The 20538-nt window shown below is 43.3% G+C and overlaps 1 protein-coding gene and 1 pseudogene across 1 annotated transcript in view; both read left to right on the forward strand.

The window, feature by feature from the left end:
- Nucleotides 1–1810: 1810 nt before the first annotated feature.
- Nucleotides 1811–20538, forward strand: part of ZSWIM6 (zinc finger SWIM-type containing 6) — a 219299-nt gene continuing 200571 nt past the window's right edge. Inside the window, exon 1 of the mRNA XM_030799175.1 lies at nt 1811–2536. Within this exon, the coding sequence (XP_030655035.1) occupies nt 1876–2536 (661 nt within the window). The 5' untranslated portion in view covers nt 1811–1875. The remainder of the gene's footprint in view (nt 2537–20538) is intronic.
- LOC100580837 lies at nt 16624–17596 on the forward strand (annotated as a pseudogene).

Consider the following 20538-nt stretch of genomic DNA (forward strand, 5'->3'; position numbering starts at 1 on the left):
TTTCCTAACAAGGCAGCTGCGGAAAGTCGGCCAGCGTCCCGACCCCAGGGACCTGCAGCCTGGGACTTGTGAAGGCCCACTGTGTAGCTCGGGGTTTCCAGGGCCTCGGCCCCGAATGGATTTTAAAATGCCGAAGCGCGCTATCCCTTTAAATCCAGGCTGCAAGGCAGGCGGGTGGGGAGCAGCCAATAACCTTAAAAGATGCGAAAGTGTCAAAGGAGATACAGTTTATCTCCAACAATGGGAGCGGATCGGCACTACTGTTTACAGTAAAAACAGAAGGTGGGGCTGGGAGGAAGCGTGTCTCCGACGCGGTAATTAAGTCTGCGGCTTGGACGCAGATTTGACCAAGCTCTGTGGAGCGCGAACAATGTCCGCAGGGCTCCTGGTTCAGAGAGGAACTCGCTTCTCCGCCTTCGCTCGCGTCCAGGCACCAGCGAGCCGCGCTCTGCGCTCGCTCCCCCTGGTCCACCCCTACGCTGCCCGGACCCGGGGGGACTGGCCCTGCGGGCGCCGCCAAGGCGGCTGAGAACGCGGCGCGCGTCCCAAGCGCCTGGACTCCGCTCAGCCGGGCGCCGGGGTGGGAGCCGGGCCGCAGACCCAAGTGCGCCCGAAGCCACCGTCTGTCGCCGGCTGGGCTGTGTGTGCGCGCGCCCGTGGGACTTGCGCGCGCCCCTGCAGCGTGTGTACTCACAAAGGTGTGTCTGCTAAACCCACAGCCCGGGCTGCGTTCCACCCCGAGCGGGAGAAACCTCGGCCTGGAGCGGGGCATCGTCCGCGCGGCCGCGGGGGCGACAAGGGCGGCTGGAGCTCCTCGACTGCTAGCGGGCGGGTCGGCTTCCTGGCCCGAAGGGCTGAGGCAGCGAGGGCGGGACGGTGGCAGCCGGCTCCGGACGCTTGTCGCGCGGCTGCTGGGCACGTTCCGAGCGCTCTGCGTGTTTTCGGGCACAGCCCTGCAGCCGGGACAGAACGGACGCGGGGCTCGGGGATGGGCGCACTGCAGCCACGCGGGGTAGCAGAGCGGGCGCACTCCTTCCACACCAGATCTGCAAAAGTGAAATGGAAAGCCGCCGCCGAACGCAGCCATCCTCCCCCTTCCCCGCCGCAGCTTCGGCGGGTGGTGGGGAGAGCTCCCCAGGACCGGCTGGAGGGGAAGCTGGCAGGCGCTCGGGTTCGGCCGCGTCTCCTCCGCCTTCCTCTCCACCCGCGTCCCCCGGGCTCCATGTCGCATTTCTTTGTTTTGAAAGCGCCTCCTCCGCCCAGAGGCTTTTCCCCCGAAGGGCAGGGGGACAGGGGGTGGGGCATCGGCCCGTGGGCCCCGCCCTCCATTTAGCTCGGAACCCTCCCCTTCGCTCACCCCCTCTTCTCCCCTTTCCTCCCCGCTGCGACCCACGAGGCGCATCCTCACTTCTCGGACTTCAAAAGAGAGGCTGAGAACCGGAGGGGGAAGTGGGGTAGGCAGGGGGCGCAGAGACCCACCTACCTCAGGCCGGGCCCGGCGGCCCGCCCCCTCCCACGGGAACCCCGCCTGAGCCCCGCCCCTTCCCCCCCACCACGCGTCACAGCAGCCTGACATTCTCACAACCCACCGGGCACCCAAACCGCCCGCCCCCGCCACCCCCGTGTCCGCCAAGCGCTCTATTTATGTTTCAGCCCAGCGATTTGCATAGGCCCCTCCCTCGGCCCCAGGTTCCCCCTATCGGAGCCCCGCCCCAGCCTCTGCGTCACAGCGGAGGCCCCACCTCTTGTGCCCATACAAGGAGCGGCGGGCCCTAGATGGCATCGTGGCGTCGCGACGGCGTGTGCGTGTCGCGCTTCCTAGTGCCGTTTATAGGGTCCCGGCACTTCCGCTGTCGGGTTAGAAGCGGCGCGGTCATGGCGGAGCGCGGACAGCAGCCTCCTCCCGCGAAACGGCTTTGCTGCCGGCCGGGCGGCGGCGGCGGCGGGGGCAGCAGCGGCGGCGGCGGCGCGGGTGGCGGCTACAGCTCTGCCTGTCGGCCGGGCCCGCGGGCGGGTGGCGCGGCGGCGGCGGCGGCGTGCGGGGGCGGCGCGGCGCTGGGGTTGCTGCCGCCGGGCAAGACCCAGAGCCCCGAGTCGCTGCTGGACATCGCGGCGCGCAGGGTGGCGGAGAAGTGGCCGTTCCAGCGTGTGGAGGAGCGCTTTGAGCGCATCCCGGAGCCAGTGCAGCGCCGCATAGTCTATTGGTCCTTCCCCCGCAGCGAGCGGGAGATCTGCATGTACTCGTCCTTCAACACCGGCGGCGGCGCCGCGGGCGGCCCCGGCGACGACAGCAGCGGCCCCGGCGGCGCGGGCGGTGGCGCGGGCGGCGGCGGCGGCGGCGGCGGCGGCGGCTCCTCGTCTTCCCCGGCCGCCACCTCGGCCGCCGCCGCCGCTGCCGCCGCCGCCGCCGCGGGGGCCGGGGCCCCGTCGGTGGGGGCTGCCGGGGCGGCGGACGGCGGCGACGAGACGCGGCTGCCCTTCCGCCGGGGCATCGCACTGCTGGAGAGCGGCTGCGTAGACAACGTCCTGCAAGTCGGTGAGTCACGGGGCAATCGGGAGCCGTCTGTCCGTCCGTCAGTCCCTGGGTGGGGGGGCGCCCGCTTCTCTCCTGCAGACAGTCCCTAGTTCGGCGCGCGCCCGCACCCCTGCGGGTGTCCTCACTGGCCCGGACGGTCCTTCTGAGCGGAGCGCCCATTTCCTCTCTCCCTTCCCTGCCCCCCGTCGCCCCGGACGGGCCAGCGCGAGTGGGAAATGAATCAGCAGGACGCGCCCCTCCGAGGGCTCCGCGCCCCCTGCCCGCGCTCCCCTCCCCGCCCTCTGCCGGGGAGCACATCCTGGAGGGCTGTTCGCCGGTTTCGAGGGTGGATGTGGACAAAGGCGCGGGCGGACGGCCGGCCTCCCGCGAGGGTGTGTGTGGCGGGGCTGTGCGGGGCGGGGGAGGGGGCGCGGGCCGCAGACAATGCCGGCCGCGGCCCGGCTGCTTGGCGCTCCCCCCCTCTCCCACTGCCTGTCGCTCGCTCCTTTTTCTTTCTGGCCCCCGCCCCACGCGATTTGAGGGGAGGGGAATACACTTGAAGCGGCTCGGCGGCCGCTCCTCTCAGGGCTCCGACGGGCGAGCGGCCGCGGCGCTCCCAGGTCGCTGTGGCGTCTGGCCCGGGCGAGCTCCACTGGCCGCCCGGGGTTTAAATGTCCTTTTCTTTGCGCCTCCTCAGTCTCCAAGCGGCGCAGAGAGGAGGTGGCGGCGGACCGGACTCCGTCTCCGGAGGGACATCTCGCCCGGAGGACGCCCCCTAATTAAAGGGCGCGAGCCCGAGGAGGAGTCGCTCGCGCTTCCCTTTTTTCTGGAGCTGCCTCCAGACGCCCCTGTGCGGGCCGCGGCGCAGCCCTTGTGCCCCGCCGCCCGAGTTTTGTTTGCGCTGTGTGGTCAGGTCGTGGTGCCCCGGGCGAGCCGCGGTCAGCAGTTGCGGATTTGCCGCTCGCAGCCAAAGGGGCGAGCGGGCTGCAGGAGCGCGAGGCAGAGGGCTCGGCGGCCGCTCCCGCGTCCCCGCGGCGCGGCAGCCCGGCACGACCCAGCACTTTGTTCTCATTTTCAGGTTTATTTGTGCCCCTTTCAGTTTTCTGTCACCCTCCGAAAAGGAGAAACCAAACAAAAGAGTCTCTTTATTTCTTTTCAGGGCTTGTAAAGTAGAAGATATTTGACAAAGGCGAGAGAAGGACTTGTGATTTAGAGCTGCACAGCCCTCCTTTCTCTGACAGATCCTGAGAGTTTTCTCAAATACCTTAGTTTAAAAGCGTCTCCTGTTCCCCCTCCCCCAAAATGTTCTTTTTCCCCTGTCCAGATCTTTTTTCAGCCTATAGCGATGGGAATGTTTGAGCCAGACTGAAAAGAACAATGCTGTAGTGAAACTTCCCATTTTTTTCTCCTGATTGCAAATGGCATATTTTCTGACCCCCTCCCATGTTAGTGTACTTGAAATTGTAGCATGGTAAACCCGGCACCGAATGAATGGGGATAGATTTGGACGCATCTCTATCTCTTTGATTGTTAACTTAATCCTTTTTCTCTTTCTGTAGTCAGTTCCTTTTATTCTTCTTTTCTTTGGGAGTGGGGTGGGGGTCTGGATAGGGCCCCAAGAGAGAATTAAGATTTGTTTTAATCCTGTCTGGTTAATTTGAATTCTAATGCAATCTGCAAACGTGATTTTCTGCATGGTCATTTATTTCCAAAGGCAGCCCCCAGTGTTGCCTTTTCTATGTTGGGCACTCTTTCCTTCTGTCTAGAGGGGGTTTAGCTTTTGAGGCTATTCATCTATCCTTTTTTCCTTAAAACAAATCTAATTAACATTCTTTCAAGTTATACCTTTGTTTTGTCTGTTTCCTGCCGGTTAGCGATGGATGGAAGCACATCTATGGCTTCTCAGTATAACAAACTAGAGTCTGCGAATTTTTATGGCTTGGCTGGCAATGTTGAGGGGTTTTTTTTTTTTTTTTTTTCCTCTCCCTGTGCTTGACTCTGCTTGTAAGCAATGAGGAATGACAGGAGAGCACATAGGGAGGGTTTCTTGGCTGATTGCATTTAAGCCAGGAATTCACTGTGAAAATAAAGCCAAGGGGCGATAAATAAAAGAGGCAATCTTCTCTAGGAGACAGACACACAGCGTGGGCTTTGCCTGCTTTCATCAGTGGAAGAGGCCTGGGTGAGTAGTTGTAAAAGAAAATAGTAACTTTTTGAATAGTCCCCAAAGGGGAAGGAGGCCACTGAATGGAATTGACAGTGGTTGACGTGAAGTGGTGTGATGTTTCTCGTGTAGTTTGAAGAGTTGACCACCACTTCAGAAACACATACGTGCTAAACAAGTGCCATACCAATTGTGGAAAATATTCTTTTTTCCCCTCTTGAGTTCTGCCATTTGCCTTAACTTCCAAGTTGTATTACTTGTTGTGCCAGTCAGCTTTAGAGATGGAAGGCTGTTAAATACCTGGCAGCTGGCACTGTGAGATAGAACACTTATGATCAGGGTTCCCCCCACCTCCCTTTATGGGGAACGGAGAGAGGGTGGCTAGATTAACCATTTAATTTAGCTTCAAGTAGTGGTTTGAATTGATATGCTAACTTGAAAGGCTTATTTTATAATTTTGATTTGAGGTAGAACGCTTTTGTTTCAGTTTCTTGAAATGGAAAAGAACAGAATACTTTGTTGATAGCATCATAAAGCAGTTTTCTGGTATTGCAAAATTACAAGTTTGTACAGAAAGTATTCATTGACTTGTAGAGATGACTAAATTATAGCTACAATAGGGAAAATCTAGTTGTTGCACTTTATTTTACGTTTATGCTGTTGATAGTTTAAGGATTGAGGGGTTTGTTAGAAATTAAACCTATTGGTAGTTACTATTTCTCAACTTCTATATTTTAGGAAAAAATTTAAGGGAAAAAATTAAGCCTTTGTTATAGTAGTTGTAAGCAATATTTAATTGGCACAGAGCTTGCCCATCAGTTGATTATAGGAAACTTTTAGAGAAAGAGTAGTTGGCTTATTTTTGTTAAGTAATTTATATTGCCGGGCATGATGGCGCACACCTGTAATCCCCGAACTTTGGGAGGTTGAGGTGGGTGGATCGCTTGAGCTCAGAAGTTCTAGACCAGACTGGGCAACATGGTGAAACCCTGTCCCTACCAAAAGTAGAAAAACTTAACCAGGCATGGTGGCACGCATCTGTGGTCCCACCTACTTGGGAGGCTGAGGTGGAAGGATCACTTGAGCCCAGGAGGCGGAGGTTGCAGTGAGCTAAGATCGTACCACTGCACTCCAGCCTGGGCGACGGAGTAAGACTCCATCTCAAAAAAAAAAATAATTGATAATTGATATTGGAAGGGAGCTGTCTCTGCAGGTGCTGGTATGTAAGTATTATCGACATCATTTAAGTGATGATTTGGAAGTTACATAAAAAAAAATTTCCCCAAGTTACTGTCTGTCAAAGAGCTTCCCTGGTATGACCTGAAACTCAAACTTGGAAAAGATAGATAAATTTAATTGGATGAAAATCAAAAAGGGCCGGGAGCAGTGAGTCGCGCTTGTAATCCCAGCACTTTGGGAGGCTGAGGTGGGTGGATCATTTGAGGTCAGGAGTTCGAGAGCAGCCTGGCCAACATGGCAAATCCCCGTCTCTACCAAAAAATACAAAAATTAGGCATCGTGGCACATGCCTGTAATCTCAGCTACTTGGGAGGCTGAGGCAGAAGAATGGCTTGAACCTGGGAAACGGAGGTTGCAGTGAACTGAGATCGCATCATTGCACACCCCAGCCTGCGCAACAGACTGGGACTCTGTCTCAAAAGGAAAAAAAAAAAAAAAATCGAAAAGTTTCCGTAGGTCTGAAAACACTACAAGTCAAATTTAGCAGTTAATTGGGCCAATACAGCACATTGGACCAAAGGTTGGTAGAAAACTTGTAAAAATTGTCAAGAAGAGAGATGGATAACCCAATAGGAAAATGGGCAACACATTTCAGAGAGGAAGACATGTAGATGGGCAGTAAACATACTCATCTTCATTCTTACATAAAGAGATGCAAACAGGCTGGGCTCGATGGCTCATGCCTGTAATCCCAGCACTTTGGGAGGCCGAGGTGGGCGGATCACCTGAGGTCAGGGGTTAGAGACCAGCCCGGCCAACAGAGTGAAACCTCATCTCTACTAAAAATACAAAAATTAGCCAAAGTGGTTGCGTGCGCCTGTAATCCCAGCCACTCGGGAGGCTGGGGCAGGAGAATCGTTTGAACCCGGGAAGCAGACGTTACAGTGAGCCGAGATCGCACCACTGCGCTTCAGCCTGGGTGACAGAGTGAGACTCCGTCTCAAAAAAAAAAAAAAAAAAAAAAAAAGATGCAAATAAAAATGACATGCCATTTTCTTCTACCACATTGGTGAAGACTAAAAAGACAATACCCAGAATTGGTCGAAGAGATTTGGGAAAAAGGATTCTGCCTACGCTGCTGCTTGACACCATCTTTTTCTGTCTTTTTAAGGAATTTATCCTATAGATAATACTGATATTAGTGTGTAATGATGTTCTGTATCGTGATGCTCATTGCAGTGTGGTTTGCAAGAGTAAAAAGCTGGAGTTAACCTGAATTTCTACAGAAGAGAAGTGCCTAAGAAATACTCAATGGAATACTATTCAACTATGAAAAGATGAATTAGATTTATATATACTGACAAGGAAAGATGACCAGAATATTTAAAAAGTTAAAAACTTCATATAGTGTGCTGCAATTTGTGTTTGCAACAAAAAGACTTGCATATAGATGCATAAAAATGTAAGGCTACACAAGCAATCTTGGAAGTATGGGTATTTTTCGAGAAGGGCAGTTAAGTGAATGGTTAAGGTTTTTGGGGGGGACTTTAACTTTTTCCTTTATACCTATTTTATGGTTGGGTTTTTCTTAAAACTAGAAGCATATATTTTTGTAATAAACTTACAAAAATTATCCTTGAGTTTTTAATTTATATTATTTGTTTTGGTGTGTTCGCATATGTGTGTGTGTGTGCTTGAGTGTGTGTGAAGGTCCTTTCTGAAGGAAGGAGATACATTTTAAAAGGAATGGCCTTGTAAATGGCCTTTTATTCTATTTACTTTTGGGAGAAAAGAATATCGCCCAGCATTCCACTTAACATTCTGGTAAACACATTCTTACACTCTTTTCAGATTCATAACTTAAAGTTTTGTGGTTTTTTTTTTTTGTGGGGGTGGCAAAGCAGTAAAAGAACATTATTAGAATTAAGATGGGTACAAATTTCAGTCAGATAATTTATTGGTTTTTGAATATTTTGATTTTTCTTTACAGACTAGAGATCACTAAATAAAGACGATTCTGAATGCATATTGAAAATTGGATACTTGTTTATTGATGATGGAACATTTCATTGAATGCTTTTTCAAGGTTAATATAGAATAATTTTATGTCAGATCCTACCTTTTTTCTGCCTTTTAATTAATAAATACACAATACATTTTGAAACCAGTTGCATAGGTATTTTTTTATTGTTCTTTTGTGTGAGTTGAGATGTTTGATTTATATAAGTGATTTTTGAAAGTATTTCAGTGCTTGATAGGTCCTTAGCGTTGTTCTGAAGGAAGTTAAATTTTCAGTTTTAGGAATACTTGGAATTTGTTATCATACTTAGTTCTCTGAAGGATAATATTGCTCCACTGAGAAAATCTAAAATGTTCAAGACACAGTGACAATAATGGAAGGTGAAAATGGCGGATTTGGGTTAAGCAAACATTTTCACTCTTTCTAAAGTCTTTAATTTCTTGCAACTCAGTTGTGTTACAAGTACACCCTTGGATTGAAAAGGCTACCCTCATTATTTTTTTCCACTTTGCATTGAGTTTCATCTATTTTGTGGATGTGAGACTGATGTCTGCCTTTTTAGAAACATCAGGATGTCGTTGGAACATGTCCTTTAATAGAATTATTGCAATTAATTGAACAGTTTAAGTCATTATTGTCGTAAGTACGTCCTCACTGATTTTTAAGATTTTTATCCTGGACCTCTTTTTTTTTTTTTCACAATGGATGATCAATTGCTGTCTCAATTCTAACCCTATGAATGTTTCATATGGAAAGATACGGACCAGCATCTCTTTCTGCTTACACTCATATTCACGGCTTAGTTAAGAATGTGTGATTTCAGCTAGTAATATGTTCAGTGATAGGCAGTGTAGGAATGACATGTTTTGTTTTATAAGAGTTGTCCCTTTGAAAAATCACGAGACCAACCTGGGCAACATGGTGAAACCCTATCTCTACTAAAATGCAAAAATTAGTTGGGCGTAGTGGTACACCCCTGTAATCCCAGCTACTCAGGAGGCTGAGGTGGGAGAGTCGCTTGAACCTGGGAGGTGGAGGCTGCAGGCTGCAGTGAGCCGAGATTGTACCATTGTACCCAGCCTGGGTGACAGAGCGAGAACCTGTCTCCAAAAAAAAAAAAAATCACATGATTGGATCTGTACTATTTCCACATGCTTTATTTTTTTGTGTGTTAGACTGTAAGTTTTCTTCACTGAGGCAAAATAAATTTGGTACCTTTATTTTAAGAAGCATACTTACATATACATATGACAAAACAAACTCATTTAGTGTTAGAAATTTTTATAGGGGCAATCATCAAACTCAAACTGTTGTTGACTTAAACCGTTGTATTTAAGAGCACAAATATCCTAAAAATGAAAGATTATAGGTAAGTATAAATATCTTAGAAACAAAGCGGGTTATAGGCAGGTCCTTTTAAGAAGGTAGTAAACAGTATGAAACCCACAAAACCGTTTTTAGCTACCTTTCAAATTACCATGGTATAATTTTTAAAATAGTGCTTTGTTACAACAAAAAGGCTAATTTAGTTTTTGTGGTTTATTAATTTTTTAACATGTAAATATTTGGGGATTACTTTAAATTCAAAACCACGAACTGTTCCCCCCTTTAAATACATCTGCTTTGAAAAAATCAGTATCAAATGATAATCTGGAGAAAAGTGTTACTGAGTCTTGTCTTGTGAAGAGACGTTTTGTTTGTCAATCCTACCTAGATCTCAAAAGTAAAGTGTGTCTGTTAGATAAAAACCTGGTTGTCTTTTCAGTTTTTGCTTTCAGTGCCCTGTGTCCCTCTAAGAATATGCTTTGTACTTGCTTTTCAGTTCTTTAAAAATAGGACACTTCCTTATTTTTTTTTCATCTAGAAAAGATCGCTAAAGCAAGCTTCAGAGAATACGGTGCAAAATTCCTTGTCATTTTGAACTTCCAGCTGATTGAAAGATTGACTTTCAGCTGATAGTAAACTGTTGCTTGAGTATGCTAAATGTTTTATGTCTGCAGAATTCGCTTAACTAATTTTGTGTCAGCTAATATATGTGTGTATATATGTCTAGAAATAGATATATGTGATGATGTCCACAGGTGAACAGAAAAGGAGACAAATTAACCCAGGTATAATTTGAATGTTGTAACCACATGCATATTTCAGTGACCCCTCTGTACAGATCCACAGTTCATTTCTTCTTAAAATATGCTGAAAGATGAAAGGTATTTTTGTAAATAAAATACTCTTGCATTACAGTTGTTATCTACTAGTGGAGCTGTGGAGATTTTAGAGATAAAAAGATAACTTCAATTTCAGTTTTTCCCATTTTCCTGATAAGAAAACTGAGGCCCAAACATGTTGAGTAAATTGTTTAGAGTGGCATAGGAAATGGCAAAGCTGTGTTGCATATTTTTCTTACTGTTTGGGCCGTGTCTTAGTTTGATAGTCTCTGAAATCACAACAAGCATATTCTTGAATGTAAATTGAACTCTTTGGAGAGGTTATTTGGCTAACATTTACTGAATGTTAATAAATGTATTCCTAGATGGCATTTTAGTTTCAGGCTAAATTCTAATGGCTGCAGTGCAGTAGTGGTTCTAGCATGCTCAATTCTTGCTAGTGTAAAACATTCGTGGATGTTTGGAAATCATAGTAATGTTTGAGATTAAAATTCAGAAAAAGTTAGGATTGTTAACTACAGAACTGTATTACAGCTGTATGATTATACAGCAAGTCCTTGAATAACATTGTATCACTATATCATTGATGAGAAAATAAAAAAGTCAATTCTGGCCAGGGCCATTATCTTGGGTGGAGTTTGCATGGTCGTCTATGTCTACGTGGGTTTTCTTTGGGTACTCTGGTTTCCTCCTACATCCCAAAGATGTGCACCTTAAGGCAAATTGTCCCATCTAAATGGCCGCAGTCTGAATCAGTGTGGGTGTGTCTGAGTGTGCCCTACAATGGGGGTGGCATCCCATCCAGGGTGGGTTCCTGCCTTTCTCCCTGAGCTGCTGGGACGGGCTCTGGCCACCTGCTACCTTGAACTGGAATAACTGGGTGAAGAATTATCTTGTTTTTATTACTTGTCGTAAAATGTATGTACATCTCACATTCATTTCAATGTTTAATATTAGAAGTGTTGTGGTCTTTATTTAGAAGTTTGGTGATGTTTTTGTGACCAGAAATATGCCATAGGAAATTACTGTTTATGTCAATTAGCCTATGATAAATTGGCTTTGTAATATGTCATTTTGATTAAAGTCAGTTTCCAAGAAGCTATTGATGGCATTAAGTGGAGGACTTGCTGTTACATGAATGTATACATATACCCATATAATAAAGAATTAACTGAAAATTTGAAGTGCTAATATAGAACAACAGAAGTTTGCTCTCAACTTAGTGTATATATGAAAACTTTTCCAGTATTGTTTGTATTTGACCAGGTTTTTAAAATATAATTTATTGTTTTTGTAAACATGCCTCCTCCTCCTTCACCAGTAAATAGTATACACATAATCCTTCGGGATGTACCTATACATATACGTACTTCTTTCACATAAATGATGTGGCCCCCAAATTGTAGTACTCTCTGTAACCTTTTTTTTTCTTTTTTTGAGATGGGGTCTCCCTTTGTTGCCCAGGCTGGAGTGCAGTGGTGCAATCTCAGCTCACTGCAGCCGCTGCCTCCCGGGTTCAAGCGATTCTCTTGCCTCAGCCTCCTGAGTAGCTGGATTACAGACATGCACCATGACGCCCGGCTAACTTTTTGTATTTTTAGTAGGGTCGGGGTTTCACCATGTTGGCCAGGCTAGTCTCGCACTCCTGACCTCAAGTGATCCACCCACCTCGGCCTCCTAAAATGCTAGGATTCAGGTGTGAGTCACCACACCCAGCCTTTAAAGCCTTTTTGTATGACTTGGGGCAGTTCTTCACTGAACCAGCTGGACATGATTTATGGTGAGACTCTTAATACTTCTACAACATTTACTAATAGTAAGAGTAAGAACAACTAACATTTCATAGCACTTAACCAGGTGCCAAATACTGCCCTGGAATATAATCAGGAGAGGTAAGTAAGACCTACTGAGAGTATATTCCACTTCACTCATTTCCTTTATGTATTTCTTAACAGCCATATGAGTTAGGGACCATTATTGTTTCTATTTTACAGATGAGGAAACCGAAACACAGGGAAAAAAGTAGAAAAGCTTTTGTTGCTGTTAAAAACAGAGCCAGACACATGCAGCCTCTTTGGTTGGTACTCAAGCAATACTGTCCATGATGCATCATCATTACCTATTCTAGAAGGTTTAGCTTTACAGTGTGTTGCTACTTTCTAGAGTGACTTTCACAGTGGCCTGGATTTTAAATTGTGATCATAGGTATGATTTTAAAATGTTATTTTTTTTTTCAATTGAGAGGATTTATTTAAAAATCATAAGGATATTTACACATATTAGGATTTAAAAAAATTTTTGGTTGTCTTAAAATGGGCATACTATAATATTGACCATCTTAACCATTTTTATGTGTGTGGTTCAGCAGTGTTAAGTACATTTACATTGTTGTGCAAATAATCTCCAGAACTCTATTAATCTTACCTGAAAAACTACTACATTAAAAAAATGTCTTTTAGGAATGAATTTCAGCTTTGGAGGATGGTTATGTTGGGTGATTTTGATCGTCCTCCATGAGATGTTAAGTTTTGAAAGAAATTAACTTGCAGACTAGATCTAATCGTATATATGCAGCAAAGTTAGGTTTTCAAAGTATATTTGAGAAATTAAATATCTCATTTTAAGTTCCTTTTAAAATGTTTACAATTATATTATTTCTTGTTGCTGGTAAAGAGATTTGACATTCTTTGAAAGATAGAGTTTTATCTGTGCAATTCCTGAATGCTGATGTTAATTGGAAGGATGCAGTAGAACCTGTCAGTACATTTAAACTCTTACTAACTGAATGAGCTGATCAGATAGATTGGAAGCTCATTTAGTGAATTAATGTGCTTAAAACTCAGGTGACTGGTTTCCTATTCCTGCCTTACTTAAGAGTCTGTTTACTTAAAATATTTTTCATTGTTAGTTGGTATCAGATCTCTAATGTTGGAAGATTTTATAGAGAAAATACACATAAGAAGATATCATGTAGAATAAGTCCACAAAAGCAAGTTTTAAATTCTCTTACGTAATTACAATCAGTACAGATTAGAATTTTTTATATGCCAGGTTGTATGTGATAAATGTTTGCTGACAGTTACTAGCATTTTTATGAGTGTAGTACTGTGTAGGGATTCTGTAATTTAGGTATAAGGGGCATACCGGGAGTCTCTTCTGGTGTGGCTATTGGTCTTTGTTGGTAGAGGCCTGGTCATGCTGAACCTTTACTCCTGCTGCTACCTTTTCAATTAACTCATTTCTATAAAGAAGATTGTCGTGATTTTTATAAGTACTTGTCATAAAATAAGATTCTAAAACCCAAACACCATGTTTGTAATCTGGTTGTTTTATGTGAGCAAACTTTTAAATATGTAATATGTTAGCCCTGTTCCTTTATGACTTTGGTTTTTAGTGTTCTGCAAGTTTCCTTATCCTTAGCACTTTAGATTTTTTTTTTTTTTTTTTTTTTTTTTTTTTTTTTTTTTGGTGAGACAGAGTGTCTCTCTTGTCACCCAGGCTGGAATGCAGTGATGCAATCTTGGCTCACTGCAGTCTCCAGTTTCCACTTCCTGGGCTCAAGTGATTCTTGTGGCTCAGCCTCCCGAGAAGCTGGGATTACAGGCACGTGCCACCACGCCTGGCTAATTTTTTGTATTTTTAGTAGAGACGGGGTTTCACCATGTTGGCCAGGCTGGTCTGGAACTCTTGCCCTCAGGTGATCCATCCGCCTTGGCTTCCCAGAGTGTTGGGATTACAGGTGTGAGCCACTGTGCCTGGCCAGGATTTTGTATTCTTGATGCCATTTTTACAGTTCTTCCCTTCTTCCCCCAATATCACTTGTGTAATTTTTGTCTGATATACCTTCAGCCCAGTGACCTAGCCAGTCTTTTCAGGATTGTGGTTTATACTTTTTTCTAGACAGTGGTAAAGCTGATGACTGAAATGACCAATGGCTGCTTTGTGATGATGGCAGTGTAGAATCAAGTGAGACTTGAGGGCAGCAGGTGTGGAAAGGCTCTGAACCCAACTTGCCTCACAGCTCCAGTTTGTTCTTTCTTTCTTTCCTTTCTTCCCTCATTTTCTTTCTTCTCTTCCTCTGTCCTTTCCTTTCTTGGGGATGGGGTGAGGGAAGGGAGGAGAAAAGAGTGTGTGGTAGAAAAGAAGACAAATCAGAAGAGATAAGTAATACCTACTGAGAGTATATTCCATTTTCCTCATTCCCTCAAGTTGTCCCCCTCTTCCTCCAATCACCCTTTAGGGAAATAAAGTTGAGGTCAGAAGGACCTATGTGTTACAGCTGCTGCTTAGCTGCTATTTTTAGCATGGCCCTACATCAGGCTGGCACCAGGCCATGATGGCATAGGGCCAGCACGTTGTGGGACTGCTGGTAAATGTCAAAAACTTAACTTTCAGATATCAAACAAAACCAAATTTCGGACATATTCTGTGCTGTGGTACTCTATTTGCTTTTATTTTTTCTGAAATAGGATGTACATGTTTTTAGAAGTGATTGATCTTTAATAGTAGCCATACATAAATCTTGGAACATGTAATGTATAGTTTATTTTAGATAGGAGAAAGATTTAAGAACTGTCTTGTCAGGTCAGACATGTAATCCAGCTCAATACTTTTCATTTTGTGGTGCCACCAAAGATGTGAAATTTGCGTGATTTATTTACTATGCCTCGGGCGTTCTTAAAATTGCTGTAGCTGTTGAAGTTGTGGAGTCTGAATTAGTTTATATAATTATAGGTGCCATCAGACATTAAAAAGAAACATATACTGTTTTTCCTACAGTTATCCGTGTTCTCTTGGCTAACTCATTTGTGTGTGTTTAGATTTGGTTAATACTCTAGTAATATGTTTAAAACTTACTATTCATTTTTGTAGGGAGCAGCTAGGTTTTAATTGACATATCAGTATCTGGGTCTAGATTCTTTACACCCTAGAGCCAGTGTTATGTAGATTGTGTTTGCAAATTGAGTTTCAAGTTTTTGGATGCATATATGAATTTAAGAACTTGGCTATCTGGAAATATGTTGTATTTGTTCTTGAGTAATTTTGGAAAGAAAAATGTCACAAGGTGAATTTCTATCTTTGGAAGGGAGTAAGAATAGTAATTGTATTCTTTCTATAAAGGTACATAGAAAAGCTGAGGGCATGTTGGGGATGATTTGTGGTGTGCCGTGAGCTACACTGAATACAAATAGAAATGCTGATGATTATTCGCTTATCCAATGAGTAGTGGTGTAATGTTCTTAAATCCATCAGATGGCAGGATAATGTTTAGTAGTGCAATGATCTGACACCCTTCTTAAGGTAACACAAACTAATTGGCCCAAATAACTAGAAATGGAATCAAATTGATTTTCTTCACATTATCTTTAAGGTAGTTATTGGATGAATTCTGCTGAATTTACTTTTATGGAAATAAGAAAGCTTATGTTGAGGGATTTAGTGAAAGGTGAATTGCTTGGTCTAGTATACGACAGAAGGCAGATGTTTTAGAGTTTATTTATTTACATTCTTACATCTTTTTTTTTTTTTTTTTTGAAACGGAGTGTCGCTCTGTGGCCCAGACTGGAGTGCAGTGGCGCTATCTCAGCTCACTGCAACCTCCGCCTCCCGGGTTCAAGTGATTCTCCTGTCTGAGCTGAGTAGCTGGGATTACAGGCGCCCATCACCACGCCCAGCTAATTTTTGTATTTTTTTTTAGTAGAGACGGGGGTTTCACCATGTTGGCCAGGCTGGTTTCGAACTCCTGACCTCAGGTGATCCACCCATCTCTGCCTCCCAAAGTGCTGGGATTACAGGCGGTAGCCGCCGTGCCTGGCCCACGTTCTTAAATCTTAAAACAGATTCTTATATTTTGGATGAGAGCAAGTTGGGTAGTTTGCTGAATTATTAGGAAACATAGTGAATATCTTGGGGATAGAATATCAAGTTCATTGAACTATATCATAGTGTAGTAATCATACAATATGGTATCTTTCTGTAGTTGGAGGTTATAGTAGATAATTCAAAAGTGGCCTGGAGATAGATTGTCAACTGACTTATTGATATCAATGTATCTCTCTAGATATGTGTATATGTATAATTTAATATGATGCATAGAACATTGTAAAGTACAGGATGTTAGTAGGTAAGCGACTACCTTTTGTATCTTTAATGCAATTTATGTTTTGTTTAGGTGAGTCATGTAAATTGATGTGAGCTCTAGCTTAACATGCCTTATTAAAACCAAAGCCCAGTAGGTAGTTTGATTAGTGCTGTTTAGAGTTTTTATAAGCAAAGTGCTCAGATGACTTTCTTTATTAGAACTTGTCAGAGCAGTTTCTTTGCAGTTTTCATGGATCTCCCTTAGCAACTTATTAAAGAGGCATTTTGTTTAAGCTGTTTCATAAATAGCAGGAAATTCCAAAGGCCTGGATTGTATTGCATTTTTGCTTTCAATAATGACTACTACAGTGGGGGAAAAAAGCCTTTAAAATACTCTATTCATTTTAACAATTTGTAGCAAAGTACTTTTATTTTAAAATGGATGAATTTTTTTTAAAAGTACAGATTCAAGTTTCATTCAAGGTTTTCACTATTTTTATTAAGATTTTTTGTAGTTTATATTTTAGATGTGTTAGACAACAGTTGGTGATATAATAGCTAGTACCTATGAGTTTATTCAAAATTTACTGTTATGTAATTGGGTCTGAATTTGTTTCAGTAGCTCATAGCTACTCCGTGTGGCATTTTGCTGAGTGAATTGTACCCATCCCTAAATTACCAAGTTACGTAAAGAGGAGCTGACCTTGAACAACATCTGGCAGTATTATGTGTTGTGCAAGAACAGGAAAGACAAATACCAAGCTCTGTGCAACATTTATGGTGGCATCACCATTGGCCAGGCCATCATCTTCTGTCAGACTCATTGAAATGCCAAGTGGTTGATCATGGAGATGATGCAGGCTGGCAACCAGGTGTCTGTTAAGTGGAGAGCTGACCATGGAGCAGTGAGTTTCCATCATTCGGAAGTTTCAGGATGAGAAGGTTCTCATAACAACAAATGTTTGCACTGGAGGGATTGATGTGAAGCAAATCACCATTGTTGTGAACTTGGATCTCCCTGTAAACCAAGCAGAGGAGCCAGACTATGAGACCTACCTGTAGTGCATAGGGGGGACAGGACAGCTTTAGGAGAAAAAGGCCTCACCTACAACATTATTGAAGCAAATAAGCTGTGCGTGCTTATGAAAATCCAGGACCACTTCAACTTTAAGCATCTGGACCACAAAGACGTGGAAGAAATGGAAAATATAGAATATTAAAGAGAAAACTATATTGTTTGTGAAAATATCCTAATTTATGATAGAATGTCCTGGTGAGTTTTGAAGATAAGTTTTCGTGCTGAAAACGTCCACTTTTCGACGTGAAATTCACAAATGGCAAAATAAGTGTTGTAGTACCCTTAGTTTTAAGACCTGAAGTATTTTTGAAACCAAGTTGATGTTAAGCATGTGATCTTTTTGAATTTAAAAAAAAGCAAGATTTGGGCCGGGCGCGGTGGCTCACGCCTGTAATCCCAGCACTTTGGGAGGCTGAGGCGGGTGGGTCACGAGGTCAGGAGATCGAGACCATCTTGGCTAACGTGGTGAAACCCCGTCTCTACTAAAAACACAAAAAATAAGCCGGGTGTGGTGGTGGGCGCCTGTAGTCCCAACTACTCAGGAGGCTGAGGCAGGAAAGTGGCATCAACCAGGGAGGTGGAGCTTGCAGTGAGCTGAGGTCATGCCACTGCCCTCCAGCCTGGGCAACAGAGTGAGACTGTCTGAAAAAAAAAAAAAAAAAGCAAGATTTAAAAAGAAAAGAATATAGTTTGTATTTTTAAAATAGCATATGTATGATGAGTCTTGGTGGTAGTGGGTTAAGCCATGGTGGATTAAGCTCTGAAAAACACAAAAAATTCATGTAGCCATATTTAGATATAGAGAGTTCTCACCCCTACCTCCATTCAGGTATTTGTACTTCATTGGGCTGCTTATTTAATATTCTTGTATAAAAACTTTTCACATCTTGATTTTCCTCCTTCATACTTCCTGTTAAAGATAGGAAACATTATAGTTCAGAATGTAATCTGTAAAAGTTCAGTATATGACAGTCTATTTTAGGGTCGTTTTAGGGATTTATTGACTTTACCACGCTTAAACTGCTAGTTTAAAAATTTATGAGTTGCTGTTTTCCTCTTCGATCCTTTACAATTGTGCAACAATTAATTTTCTCTTCCTCTTTTGTTTCCCTTAGAATTGAGCTTTGAACCCAACTCTCTCAGGAAGCCTTATTTAATAATCCTAAAACATTGTATGTCTTACATTCATACCGTTTCTTCTTAAAAATCTGTAATAGTAAACCAGATCCATTTAGATAATCTGGCTTCCTTTCTAGATTGAGGGGCATTCTGTCTCTCCAGTGAATGTGGGTAGACCTTCTGAAATTCTGTAAGGGATTGTTGTGGAGACTGACCCTCGCCTGATTCATGGTCTTTTCCAAATTTGAGAACACAACTGTGGAACTCATCATAATGTAAAAATCGGAGAAAATGAGGGACAGTTTTTTTTTTTTTTAATGAGAAATCAGAATATCCTTTGTAGGATTGTAGATTTCTAAGCATCTTTAATGGAGGAAGCATCAGTTGTCTAATCAAATTGAATCAAAATATGGAGTGCTAACAGATGTAAAAATACTCTACCATACACTGTTATGGAGTAGTCATTTTGAATTTATCATTGTTTAAGCAGATATTTCTAGTCTTGTTTTTTTGGGGTGAGAATTACAGAGCATTTAAATACAAAGTCTTTTTTTGGAGTGAAAGATGAATCTGCTAGTTTGAAAAAAAATTCTGGCAAATTTTAAATCTAGAACAGCCAACTACTGTATTAACAGTGCTAGTGCATTATATGCATAGTAGACATTGAAATGTCACTTGAATGAATGATAGCCTTAGAGTATATGCCAGTCCTATGGGTGTCTGCATGAAATTCTCTTAATTGAAAAAAATAGCTCCAGTTTCTAATTTCTGTTTGATTTTCTGAATCTGAATTGTTGTGACTTAGTCTTTGAGGAAGGTGAATAGGAATATGACTGCTGGATAAGTAGGCTGGTTTTCAGTACTGGGTTTGTCATCAATATATTTCTCCAAATACTGTGTAGGGTTTCTTTTTTTATCCTCTCATTTGACCAGACCTTTTCTTTAAGCTTGTTAACTTGCTAGTAGTAGCATCAGCCCAAAAGCTATTCTGAAACCAATTTATTTATTAGATGATTCCAACTTCTAAACAGAAAGTAACTTGAATATTCCTGTATAGAACAGTACTTTTGGGTTACCTAGAAAAATAACTTTGAATTATAAATGCCTTTGTGGGATTAAGTGATTGCTTTTTCCTTCTATTTGATGTTTCATTTTTAAAAGAAATTGGTATAACTAAATTTAGTTTTTAAAAACTCTCCCTCTCACAGATGATATGCAAAAAAACACATGTAACTTCAGAATATCCCACAAGATCTTACACATTGTGAAATGACACTGTCTAATTAATAGGAATGGTTTACTAAACTGGTCTCCAAAATGCTGATGACTTTCTCTTGAGGTAGAATTTGCTTAAGATTCAATTTGCATAACATGGGGTACACCAGAGCAGTTTTCTGAACAATAATTTAACAATAGGGCTGTACTTTCAGTGCTTGGCCCCTGAGAGGGATGGGTTATCCAGATATTGCATGACCACCTGTTCCCATTTGTCCAGTCAGTCTTGGCTTATGTCTCTTTCCCTATACAGTCACCTCTTTCACTCATAGAAGTGTTCCACTTTGGATAATAAAGTCTATGGTTACCCTAGCCATACATCTTGTTTCTGAGAAGGAAGAGGGCAAGATATAAATCAGTTTAGAATTGTGCCCTGTGTGCACTTGTGTGTGTAGGGAGAGAGTAAGAGAGGGAAGATGGTGTTTTTTGGGATTGAAAGGTGACCTTTGGCTTATTTCTGGTCTCCATCAGTGGGCTCTCCTCAATCTTTCATATAGGAGATACATTTCAGTCTGGGCTATTCAGACCAAAAGGAAGCAGTTAAGAGATTCTCAGTCTCCATGGGTTTGATGTCACCACCCCTGACTTTTTTTTTTCTCAATTTAAAGATATGTAAATTTTATATTCTTATTCGAAGTTGTATTGTTTTAGCAATCTTAGATTGATGTTCACAGGTACTGCTTTCATTTTAGGTTCTTGCACTTAAGTAACGTATCATTTGCTAATCACATGGTCTGGAGCTTAGGGAAGATATCTGAGCCATTAGGAGGCGTCTTGTCTTACTATCCGTGTGCCTCTAGGCAGGACACTTACTGGCTCTGAACTTCCTCAAGTCCTTATAAAATGGGACTAATTATACCTTTATCACCTCTGTCATAAGGCTGCTAAGAGGCTCACATGGGAATACATGAAAGTATTTGAATTCTAAATAGTACACAAAAG

The sequence above is a fragment of the Nomascus leucogenys genome, chromosome 18 (assembly GCF_006542625.1).
Source record: "Nomascus leucogenys isolate Asia chromosome 18, Asia_NLE_v1, whole genome shotgun sequence".
NCBI classification, from domain to species: Eukaryota; Metazoa; Chordata; class Mammalia; order Primates; family Hylobatidae; genus Nomascus; species Nomascus leucogenys.